The sequence below is a fragment of the Sus scrofa genome, chromosome 10, assembly GCF_000003025.6.
Source record: "Sus scrofa isolate TJ Tabasco breed Duroc chromosome 10, Sscrofa11.1, whole genome shotgun sequence".
Taxonomy (NCBI): domain Eukaryota; kingdom Metazoa; phylum Chordata; class Mammalia; order Artiodactyla; family Suidae; genus Sus; species Sus scrofa.
In genome coordinates, this window is record NC_010452.4 from 59,953,966 (window position 1) to 59,966,475 (window position 12,510).

The following is a 12,510-nucleotide window of genomic DNA, read 5'->3' on the forward strand; positions in this document are numbered from 1 at the left end:
GCAAATTTGTATTCTTTCTGGGTTTCTGCTGGAACTCACAAGAATTCATAAATTTATTCATTAGAAGAATTATCATTTGATAGGAATTTCTGTAAGCAGCTCCCTCTTGTTGTTTCCTTAATTCATGGATTGCAGAGAAGATAAGTTACGGAGGGCTGCTAAGGAGAATTCCATTTTAGCTGTTTTAAAAACTATTAATTCATTTAACAATAGCTTAGCACTTAATATTTAGCATGCTCTTTTTATGAAAACATTTTCGATAGCCATTTTCTAGAGAGGAAAAAGGACACCCAGAAGTGACCACCTATTTGAAAAGCAGGAAAGAACCCATTCTTTTTTCTCTGTTCATTGAATGATATTGTCAAGTGACAGGAATTTTATCTCTTCTCAAGCACATTGCTGTTCTTTAATGGGAATCTGCTTTTGTTTCCCCTTCCTACTTTAGGTTAATCAACCTAAATTTAATCAGAGACGTATCAGCAGTGCCAAGTTCTTAGGAGAACTTTATAATTACCGAATGGTGGAATCGGCTGTAATTTTTAGAACTCTTTATTCTTTTACTTCATTTGGGGTCAACCCTGATGGCTCTCCAAGTTCGCTGGACCCGCCTGAGCACCTTTTCAGGATTAGACTAGTGTGCACTATTTTGGACACCTGTGGCCAGTACTTTGATAGAGGATCCAGTAAACGGAAACTTGATTGCTTCCTTGTGTATTTTCAGGTATATAAATTAAAATAAGCAGTTGGACATCATATAATACATTGCTTGTGTTGCAAAAATATTAGAGGAGAAACACTGTAGCATTCGTATGTTTAGGATATATTCCTGTTAGATTTATTCTTCTTACAAGGATACTTAGCTTTAGAGATTTAAAAATATATGATGAATTCCATCATAAACATTCTGACTGAATTTAAGTTTTATGATTGATGATGATCATTGATTTGGGACATTTTGGTGCAGTTTATAAATTTGGTATGGTATGGATTATTTTGTATTCGATACAGTAATTTATGAATTAAGTTACTTGTAATATTTATACATTTGATAATCTTCTCACATTTATACGTCTGTGTTCTGGTGTTTTTGTCATTTTAGGGCCGCACCCATGGCATATGGAAGTTCCCAGGCTAGGGATCGAATTGGAACTGCAGCTGCTGGACTGTGCCACAGCCATGGCACCGCAGGATCCAAACTGCCTCTGTAGCCTACACCACATCTTGTGGCAGTGCCAGATCCTTAACCCACTGAGCGAGGCCAGGGCTTGAACCTGCATCCTCACGGATACTAGCCGGGTTCATCACTGCTGAGCTGTAATGGGAACTCCTGTGTTCTGGTTCTATATCTAGAATTCTTACTTCTAAATGATGCAAAAATTTTTTTAAGAAAAAAATACTCATCATTAACACTGAAAGACATATATGTTCATTCATTGCTAAGCTTTTGGGTTGTGCTTCCCATATCTTAATTTAAGTTACTTATGTAAACTTGTGATTTAGAGCAAGCAAGTACAGTATAAACCAAATTCAGATATAAATACAGAGACAATTCTATAACTGCTATACAGTTTGTTCCAAAAGTTAGCTTGTAGGTTGGTTGTTTGGAACCTAATCACCATTTCCCCTAAAAGGCAGTGTTAAAAGTACTGATTAGAGGGAATAGCTCACTATCTACTTCTCTGGATGTTACTGAAATAAAGTACCAGTGGTACCATTCAGTTCTGTTTGATCATTCCTATCTATGTAACCTATTGTTAGTTTTGTTTTCATTTATCCATTGATGAGGAAGAAGAATTTCAAAATACAACCTAAGGCGTCAAAAGTACATCCACATAGTTGCTGATGTTAAGTGGGGGTAACTACTCTTGGGGAAGACCCATTTGTTAACTCTCTCCTACTGCTGTACCTTTGCATTAGAGGATAACTCGTTACTCCCTTATTTTCTGAATTGATGAGCCAAAAACGGGGCGGAGGCGTTTGCACTTTTGAGAGTCAGATTCTCTGTTGCATGTAAGAACTGCCTTAAGTTGGAGAGTGCCTGTATTGAAAGCCAAAGTTTTGCTGCAGAATGTCAGCTGTAACTATCAGTATCCAAAGTAGGATCTTTCAGAAGAATATCCTTATTTGCATTCACTCAGACATTACAGGCAAAGAGAAAAGAGCCACTCAGAATTCAGGAGTAGAAAGGGACAAAAGAATTTTCCACATTGCTCAATAGCAGTAATGTATAGCAGGGGTATGCTTAGGGCAGGGGGGGTAAGAAGTGAGTGAGCCCTGGGCCACGTGACCACTGCGTGCCTCCTGTAACATAGAAAGTGCGGGTAAGTGTAGGAAGGCAGAGAGAAAAGGTCGCTGGCAGCAGTGCTTCTACACGTCAGTGGATATACATGTTTCATTGGTTGGGGAGCTAGGGGGTTAAGATTCTGTGTGTCTAACAATTTCCTAGTTCTCACATTTAGAGGAGCAAGGATCTGAAACACACTGGAGAGGAAGATTCAGAGGAACACCTGTTTATGTTTGAATAAACTTAAGAATTACAAGTACAAAATAGAATCAAGGAACCAGGCTGGGAGAAGACAGGGAAAATATGTTAACAATGCCATATACACAGTAGATGTTCAGTAAATGCTTGTTGATTACTGTTTTTTTATATATTCAGAAACTCTATCTTCAGATGCTTTAATTGACCTTTAAAAAATCAAAGTGGGTGGGAGTTCCTGTCGTGGCACAGTGGTTAACGAATCCGACTGGGAACCATGAGGTTGCGGGTTCGGTCCCTGCCCTTGCTCAGTGGGTTAAGGATCTGGCATTGCCATGAGCTGTGGTGTAGGTTGCAGACCTGGATCGGATCCCGAGTTGCTGTGGCTCTGGCGTAGGCTGGCAGCTGCAGCTCCGATTGGACCCCTAGCCTGGGAACCTCCATATGCCGCAGGAGCGGCCCAAGAAATGGCAAAACGACAAAAAAAAAAAAAAAAAAAAAAAAATCAAAGTGGGTAGTATAGAGAAAACAATTAAATTTTATCAAAACTATGGCCTTGTATTTGGTTTTTTAAATAAAATTAAATATTTAAGCCTCATTTGGGGTTTGGGAGTGGTGTTTCTGTCTGGTTTCAGTACCTGAAAATTTATTTGGTATTATAATTTTCTTTGCCTTTAAAAAAAGATAATGACAGTTATAGTAAAGAATATATTTAAACTCATCAAATGGCTTAGAAACTGAACAGATAGGGGGAAATAAATGGGCTAGGATCATTGCTCTTGACCATTTGTAAAAATAGTAGGTGTTTTGTACAACTCTTTAGCTTAGTTATTATAACTAGGTGATGTCACAATACAGATTATTATTTTAAAATATTTTGTTATTCATTATAGCTAAATTTATTTTTCATTTGTTATCAGCGTTATGTTTGGTGGAAGAAAAGTTTGGAGGTTTGGACAAAAGACCATCCATTTCCTATTGACATAGATTACATGATCAGTGACACACTAGAACTGCTAAGACCAAAGATCAAACTCTGTAATTCTCTGGAAGAATCCATCAGGCAGGTACAAGACTTGGAACGAGAATTCTTAATAAAACTAGGTAAGCAATTAATTACAGAGAGAAAATAAAGATGATATTTGGCAGATTGTGTCTAGAATTTGCTTTATATTGTTTTCAGTTAGTGTTTACTTTTGCATACTGTTTTTCAGTGTTGAGTTGTTATACGTAGTAGTGGTAGGTAAGACCTGGTGGCTCACTTCTTGCTTTCATTAAATAATCCCAAATTGGAGGAAAACAGTCATGTAAAACTTGAAGCAAAAGATAGTGATGGAAAAAAAACAGAATCCTGTCAGCCTCTCTCAATTTTACAATTTTTGGTTGCTAATGTAAAATCTGCTTTTGATGAAAGCATCTCATATACAGAATATATTTTCAACAGGCATTATTTCCTAGGACAGTGCAGGCTATGACTATAGAAGGAAGTGTGAAACTATCCTGCAGAATCCCTGGGGGAGTTGTCTCTCTCTCTAAAAACTAGAGAAAATGGGAGAAACGTGCTACAGGGGAATTGGTCTGTGTACTTTCTCAGTGTCCTTCTGAGGTTCTAGAGAAGAGTTAGCATTTGAATGGCTCCCTAGAGGGGTTGTAGGAGCCAACCAGCGTTGCCAGTGGAAATAACTGGAATACGGTGGGGCTTTGCCAGTCTGGTTTGCTTGCTGACAGTTCTTAGCATGTTGTATTTTAGACATTTCAGAGTGACATAAGGTTGCAGCCTCTGAAGCTAGTATTTTATTAGGAGACCCTTACCTTGACCATTTAGACTAATTGTATAAATTTACTATGTATATCTGAAAAACCATTTTTCAGATGGCAAAGGCGTTGGTGATTCTTTTCCTCTAAAACTATTTTTTACATTACATCCAGCATATTAATAGGGTTTCTTTTTCCAAAGTAAATCTTCTTTTGAGAATATGATTGTGGTTTTCTATTTGAGCATTATTGTTTATTTTTTTATTTTTTTATTGCTTTTTAGGGCCGCTCCCGCAGCATATGGAAGTTCCCAGACTAGGGGTTGAATCAGAGCTGTAGCCGCTAGCCTACCCCACAGCCATAGCAACATGGGATCTGAGCCACGTCTGCAACCTACACCACAGCTCACAGCAATGCTGGATCCTTCAACCCACTGAGCAAGGCCAGAGATCGAAGCCACGTCCTCATGGATTCTGGACGAGTTTGTTACCGCTGAGCCACAACAGGAACTCCTGAGCATCATTTTTAAAGGTGCTGATTGTGCAGATTATTCACCTTTCCTACTTCTCAGCCCATGAAGGCATAAGTGATGCTTTTTGTTCTGTCATCTTTGTCCCAAGTTTACTTTCTTTTTCTTTTCAGACTTCTAATTGTATAAAATGATCATATCAAGCAGAGTATTTACTTAATTTACTTTGCTTTATATGCTTTGAAATAGTTGTCTTAGCCTTTTTTTCTCAAAAGCTTTATGAATGGTACTCTCTGTCTAGTGGGCATGAGGAAATACTAGTTTGACACCCAGTTTGGTATCAGTAAAGAGAGCAGTATACTTGATTCTTGATAGAGCAAAGAGTTAAATCAAAGGACTTCATGCTTCTTTTGAGGAGTCTGTCCTTGTTTAGAATATGAAAAGGGAAAAAATAGGTCACCATGTGTGAATGCAGCTTTAAAGATGGTGGTAGTTAGAATCAGTATGCTCTCAAGTTGTCCCGTTTTCCTTTTGTTTTAGAGTCTAAGAGTACGTACATGAATGTGTCTGTACTAAATCTATTTCTTGTTGATAAACCATAAGATAATAAAGCATTTTGTTTTTTGTTCGCAAGCACTTGCAAATTCATTGTCATTTTAATTTTATATACAACAACTCAGAGCTAACATATTAGCATTTTTTTATATTTAAAAAATCATTTTAGTATTTTAAAAGTAACGAAATATTCGTGGCAGAAAATTTGAAAAATGCCAAGAAAATGAAAATCACTGATACTCTATGTGTAAGGATAATCATGTGTTAACCTTTTGATAAATTTTTTTTTTTTTTTTTGTCTTTTTGCCTTTTCTGGGGCCGCTCCTGCAGCATGTGGAGATTCCCAGGCTAGGGGTCCAGTCGGAGCTGTAGCCACCAGCCTATGCCGGAGCCACAGCAACACCGGATCCGAGCCAGGTCTGCAACCTACACCACAGCTCACAGCAATGCTGGATCCTTAACCCACTGAGCAAGGCCAGGGATCAAACCTGCAACCTCATGGTTCCTAGTTGGATTCATTAACCACTGCACCATGACGGGAACTCCGATAAATATTCTTTTTATTTAAACATTTTTGTTCATGTTTGCAGTTTTATAACTGGATTTTTTCCTACCTAATCTATTATGAAATTTCTTCCTTATATAAAATATTTTTCTAAATCTTTAATTAAAAAAAAGCTGTATTTCATTGTATGAATGTGTTAATTCTTTTGTTTGACACTTAGTTTTTTTTTCCAGTTTTGTACCGCTATAAATAGTATTAGTTATTTTTGTGTGTATCTTGGTTTTCTCAGGATAGATAGAATTGCTGGATCTAAGACATTCTCTTTAAGAACCAAACTAAAATAGTAATAGGCATTATAATTTAATTCTGGTTTGGAAGTTCTAGATTATATTATAAGGAACAGAAATGGGAAATAAAAGTTAAAAAAAGTCATGCATAAATTATAAAGCAGAAGAGTATATTTCACAAATTTGGCATAAAATCAGTAGAATAAAATAAAAGGCCCAGAAGTTGCTCCAATTAAATACAAAACAATTTAGTATATGATGAAATGGGAATCTTAAAAGTAGGATAAAGGCAACACATGAACATCTGGGAGGAAAGTTTTTTTGAGCCACATCATATATAATCAAACTCCTGATGGGTTAAAGAGTTAAACACTTATTTTTTTAAAGTTAAAAATAGGGCTTCCTACTGTGATGCAGTGGGTTAAGAATCCAACTGCAGCAACTCAGGATTCAATCCCCAGCCTGGCACAATGGATTAAAGGATCCGGCTTTGCTGTAGCCATGGTGTAGGTCACAGCTGTTTCTCAGATTCATCCCTGGCCCAGGAACCTCCACATGCCATGAATACAACCGTTTTAAAAAAGTTAAAAATAGATCTGATCATCAGATATTTGGAAAGGTATTACTTTTCCTAAATTTTAAAGTGATACAAGAAAGCACGCATGTGTAGGCAGAATGGGGTGTTTAAAACTTTTATACAATGGAAAAAAAAATCACTAAGATTGAAGTGAAAGTAGTTTCTGTGCCAGGTTATTATTAGCACTTATGTAAGAGCAGGCAAATTGATCATAAAATAGAACACCCAATAGATAATTGGATGTAGCCTAATCAAGTAAGGGGAGGCAGGGACAAGTTGATATTTTTATATTGAGTACTGCCTGTTTGCCAGAATTAAAGTGAAAGGTAGTGTTATTCATATTTGACTAATAAATTAAGTAAAGCCAAAGTCAGAACACTAGGTTAACTGATCAAGCCAGAATTCGAAGACTCTGCTCTTTCTGACATATTAACTTTGTGGAGAAAATGCTGAACATATCTAGTGAGAAGAGAAATATAAATGAAAACTGGAGTTCCCCTCGTGGCTCATCAGTTAACCAACCCGAGTAGTATCCATGAGGATGCGGGTTCCATCCCTGGCCTCGCTTAGTGGGTTAAGGATCTGGCGTTGCTGTGAGCTGTGGTGTAGTTCAAAGATGCAGCTTGGATCCCGCGGTGCTGTGGCTGTGGTGTAGGCCGACAGCTACAGCTCCAGTTCGACCCCTAGCCTGGGAACCTCTGTATGCCGCAGGTCTGGCCCTAAAAAGAGAAAAAAAGAAAAAAAAAAAAGAAATATAAATGAAAACCATTTGAAAGGAAGTATTACAATTATTACTATCTCTGTTAGGAGTAGGAAAACTCAGGTACCAAGCAGCTCACATTGAAGAGAATAGTGTTTGATTTTGGTCCCCAAGCAGACTTTATTCTTTTTTCTTTTTTTAGGGCTGCATCCGTGGCATATGGAGGTTCCAAGCCTAGAGGTCAAATTGGAGCTGCAGCTGCCAGCCTACGCCACAACCACAGCAACACCAGATACAAGCCACATCTGTGATCTACACCACAGCTCACGGCAACGCCAGATCCTTAACCCACTGAGCAGGGCCAGGGATCAAACCCACATCCTCATGGATACTAGTTGGGTTCATTACCACTGAGGCACAACAAGAACTCCCAAGCACACTTAATTCTGATGTCTAAATTTTTCGTGGTTATTAACCCTTTGTCTTTTTCATGTGCATTTTTAACCTGCATTGTTGATTTTAGATGTACAGTGTCCTAGAAGTCCGTGTATACAGTTTAGCAAATGCAAAGTATATTTACAGACTGTTTTGAAACTAACTTGCAATGCAAACGAGAATGTGTTAGAAATAGTGTTTTCCTTATAAATTAGAAGTCTAGCTGTCACACAAAAGCTCCTTATCCATTAGAGTTCTTCCCATGCCACGTATTTTAAAGTGGCTATAAAAAATGTGTAATGTGAGTTTATCAGCACTGTGATATTTTTATTGAGAGTGCTTAGATTTATATAGTCCTGACTTTTAATTTTTTGCCTTTGATAACATAAATAACAGCTCAGTATTTTGCTTCTGAATGTCCAAATAAATAAAATAGAAAGTTAATGGAATCTAAATCTGAGACAGCAACTTTTCCCCTCAGTATTACTTTCCTTTTAAAATAGATCTCTCTGACTTCATCTATCTATTCTCAATTTTTAAAAATTTTTAAACTTTAATGTACCTCCTTTAATCACTGTACATCTTTGTTTTTGTCAGTTCTTAATTAATTGCTTAGACTTAAGACACTAGACTAATTTTTGGCTTTTGTTGGTTGTGTTAATTATTCCAAGTTTCTGGGCCTCAGAATACCTCATAAGATGAAAGGGCTAAATCACTTCATCACTGATGTTTCTGTCTGCCCTAATTGTCTAAGATTCTGTGAATAAGCAGGTATTTACTAAACACCTACTGTGTATTTATCAATCTATGGCCTCTAAGAAGTTTTGAATATATAAAAGAAGTTTTTTGTAGTCAGGGGTCTTATACTCTTGTGTTGTTGTGTAAGATTTATTGAAATCGTTAGAAAAACGATTACATGGTATATCCTTAAATCTAAAGTGCTGTGATAAATTCTCCAAGTACTTTAGGAGTAAGTAGGAGGAAAAACTCAGTGGGTTTAGGCAGGAAGTAAAGCTTAGACTGAATCAGAAGAATGTATAGAATTTGAAAGTGCATATTGAAGGATAATGTATGTTGAGAAGCATATCTGATGAGGAGGTTCCCAGACAGTGCTGTGTGATAGAGAAAGTGACCCAACTGTAGGAGAAGGCACGACTGGGACTAGAGAGAATGAGGAAGGGTCAGATCACATGCAGCCGTGTTGGCCGTGTTATGTGCATCTGGAAAGTAGAGTAGTTTGGGATTCAAATGATAATAAAGAAGAATTGACTAGGCAGTGAGATGCGGATGTACATGGGAGGTGGAAAGCGGATTCTAGCTAGGGAGTTCCCTTTGGAGGAAAATGCTGTTCCTGAAGGAAAAAAGCAGCTCTGTGGTGACACAGCTGTGATCTTGCAGCTGTGTCACCATTTGGCTTTGCCTCCTTCCCTGTCTTAATTTGCAGACATTCAAATGATAGCCAAATGTGATTTCTCTATGAAAGCAACATAATTTTATTATATCTTTGAGTTTTTAGAGGTTCTTGAAATGCCATTTGCTAAAACGTGTGACCAAGGCTGCATCTTAGGTGGCTTAAGCAGCACCTTGTGTGCTGCTCCTGTTTGCCTTGTTCATCTGAGACTGAGATAAACAGTTTGAAGCTCTGAGACAGGATGTATTTTTGCTAGTGGTTAAGAAATATATCAGTACTTATTCATTGAAATCAAAGTCTAACTATTTGGTTTTTTAAATGTTTCTCAAAATAGTTTTAAATTCTATTCTTATTTTGTTGTTCTGACAATACAGCTGTTGGATTATCTTAATACATACTTCAAATCATGTGGTATAATATCCACTGTGGAAAACTTGCATTTTTCTGCTTTCTCCTCATTTCAAGGTCTAGTAAATGACAAAGACTCAAAAGATTCTCTGACAGAAGGAGAAAATCTTGAAGAGGACGAAGAAGAAGAAGAAGGAGGAGCTGAAACAGAGGAACAATCTGGAAATGAAAGTGAAGTGAATGAGCCAGAGGAAGAGGTGATGACTTTTGTTTATAGCAAATAGGTACATTTGTATAAGAGTATTTCGATTTTATGAGCCAAGGTTTTTAATGTGTAAAATAAGGTCTCCCTCTTAGTTTTATTATGGTAAATTTTATTAGTAGGATATGTCTATTTTAAAATCCTTGGATTAATTAAGAGGGATTTTTTTATAAGTAAGAAAATAGTGTTCATAGGATTTTTTTTTTTTTTTTTTTTTTTTGGTCTTTTTACGGCCGCACCCACAGCATATGGAGGTTCCCAGGCTAGGGGTCAAATTGGATCTGCAGTTGCTGGCCTACACCACAGCCACAGCAACATCAGATCCATGCCATTTGTGACATGCACCACATTTGTGACATACACCACAGCTCCTGGCAACGCTGGATCCCCAACCCACTGAGCGAGGCCAGGGATCGAACCTGTGTCCTCATGGATGCTAGGTCAGTTTCATTTCCGATGAGCCACAGCAGGAACTCCGAATTTTAAAAAATTAGCCTTTTTTTTCTTTTTAATGGCCACACCCATGGCATATGGAAATTCCCAGGCCAAGGATTGAATCCAAACCACAACTGTGCCCTGTACTGCAGTTGCGGCACTGCCAGATCCTTTAACCTCCCCTCGCCGGGCAGAGGTTCAAACACGTCTCTGCAGCAACTCTAGCTGATCCATTCGGATTCTTAACCCACTGTACCACAGCAGGAACTCCTAAAAATTACTGTTATTAAAACCTTTTTTTTTGTTGTCTATTTAGGGCCACACCTGTAGCATATGGAGGTTCCCAGACTAGAGGTCCAATTGGAGCTGTAGCCACTGGCATACACCATAGCCACAGCAATGTGGGATCTGAGCTGCATCTGCAATCTGTACCACAGCTCACGGCAACACTGGATCCTTAACCCACAGAGCGAGGCCAGGGATCAAACCTGGCATCCTCATGGATGCTAGTCGGGTTTGTTAACTGCTGAGCCATGACGGGAACTCCAAAGACCATTTTTTAAGAGCAGTTTTAGCTTCACAGCACAACTAAGGAGGCGATAAAGATATTTCCCATATACCCTCTGCCCCTGCCTTCTTACACAGCCTTCCCCAGTTATCAGCATGTCCCCCACCAAAGTGTTACATACAGTTGATGAACCTAGAGCAAGACAGCATAATCACCCCAAGTCCATTGTTTGCATTATTGGTGACTCTTGGTGGTGTACTTTCAGTGGGTTCAGGTAAATGTATAATGACATGTATCCATCATTAGGCCTAGAATTTTTACTTAATAAGCAATTCGAAGAAAATTCATTTGATTTGCTCTGTGTCTTAATCTACTTTTGAATACGGAGTTTTTAACCTGAAAAATTTTCTGACTAGATATTAATGACTGGTTTATTTCCACCAGATCTAATAGTATATGAAATCTGGAAGTCATGCACTGTAATCATTGACTTGCCCGTTTACTTCATAACTATTAGCCCAAACCACATGAAATGACTGTTCTACCATTTTGGACCTACCAAAGTGTTATTTTCATATGATTCAACCTAACAGTTTTAATTCTTTCCTTTTTTCTTCTAAACCTGCTTTTTTTTTTTTTTTTTTTTTTTTTTTAGGGCTGTATGAAGGGCATATGGAAGTTCCCAGGCTAGGGGTCAAATCGGAGCCGCAGCTGCCAGCCTGCACCACAGCCATAGCAACAGGATCTGTGCCATGTCTGCAACCCACACCACAGCTCACAGCAACACCAGATCCTTAGCCTACTGAGCAGGGCCAGGTATCAAACGCACATCCTCGTGGATACTAGTTGGGTTCATTAGTGCTGAGCCACAGTGGAAATTCTTAAACCTGCTTAAATTTTGAAAATTTCTATCTAAAGTAATAGAGTATCTGGGGTTTGCTCCATAATGTTTAAGTAGACTGTGCAGTGAGTTGGGGATGTAGAAGAAACTGTGAACTGACCATTTAGTTGTTCAGTTGTGTAATGGGTAAGTAAGGCTTCATCATGCTATATATACATTGAAATTAGTTAAAATAAGAAGGATGAATAACAAATACTAGTGAATATAAAATTTCAACCATGGAATTAGCATTTTTTCCACTTATTTTAGTGTAAATGTAAGCTTATAATTGGTTTCATTTGTGGGTTTTTTTTTTTTGTGCTTAAAGCATTTAGGAGAGTGTGATAATTTACCAGTATGGTTTTAATTAAATATTGAAAAAGTTTAAATTTTTAATCAATATTTAAATGTTTTGGGGAAGTTGAATTTATTAAATTATTAAGTTTTGATTTGAGAAAATAGAATATAAATATTTAGAGGATACGAGTTGTTTAATGAATAAAGGAATGTAAATTAAGTCATTCATAAAATAGATTCATAAACTAGGTTTTTAGAAAGCTTCATTTAGAATGAAAGAAAAATGACTCATAATTTAAGGTAATTGTAATTTTCTACAGTTAGAAATAAAAGTCTCTTAATCTTTGTTTCTTTTAGCCCTTAAGTTCTGTAGCTGTTAAACAACATTTCATATGATTTGGCTGCATAGCAGATAGCTTTGCTGTTAGTTAAAAACGTATGTGTAGGAGTTCCCGTGGTGGCGCAGTGGTTAACGAATCCGACTAGGAACCATAAGGTTGCGGGTTCGGTCCCTGCCCTTGCTCAGTGGGTTAAGGATCCGGCATTGCCGTGAGCTGTGGTGTAGGTTGCAGATGCGGCTCGGATCCCGCGTTGCTGTGGCTCTGGC

At 37.7% G+C, this 12,510-nt stretch overlaps 1 protein-coding gene across 1 annotated transcript in view; it reads left to right on the top strand.

The window, feature by feature from the left end:
- UPF2 (UPF2 regulator of nonsense transcripts homolog (yeast)) overlaps positions 1-12,510 on the top strand; it is a 100,298-nt gene that overhangs the window by 60,860 nt on the left and 26,928 nt on the right. Inside the window, 3 exon segments of the mRNA XM_021064994.1 lie at positions 446-721; positions 3,400-3,583; positions 9,639-9,778. Of these exon segments, the coding sequence (XP_020920653.1) occupies positions 446-721; positions 3,400-3,583; positions 9,639-9,778 (600 nt within the window).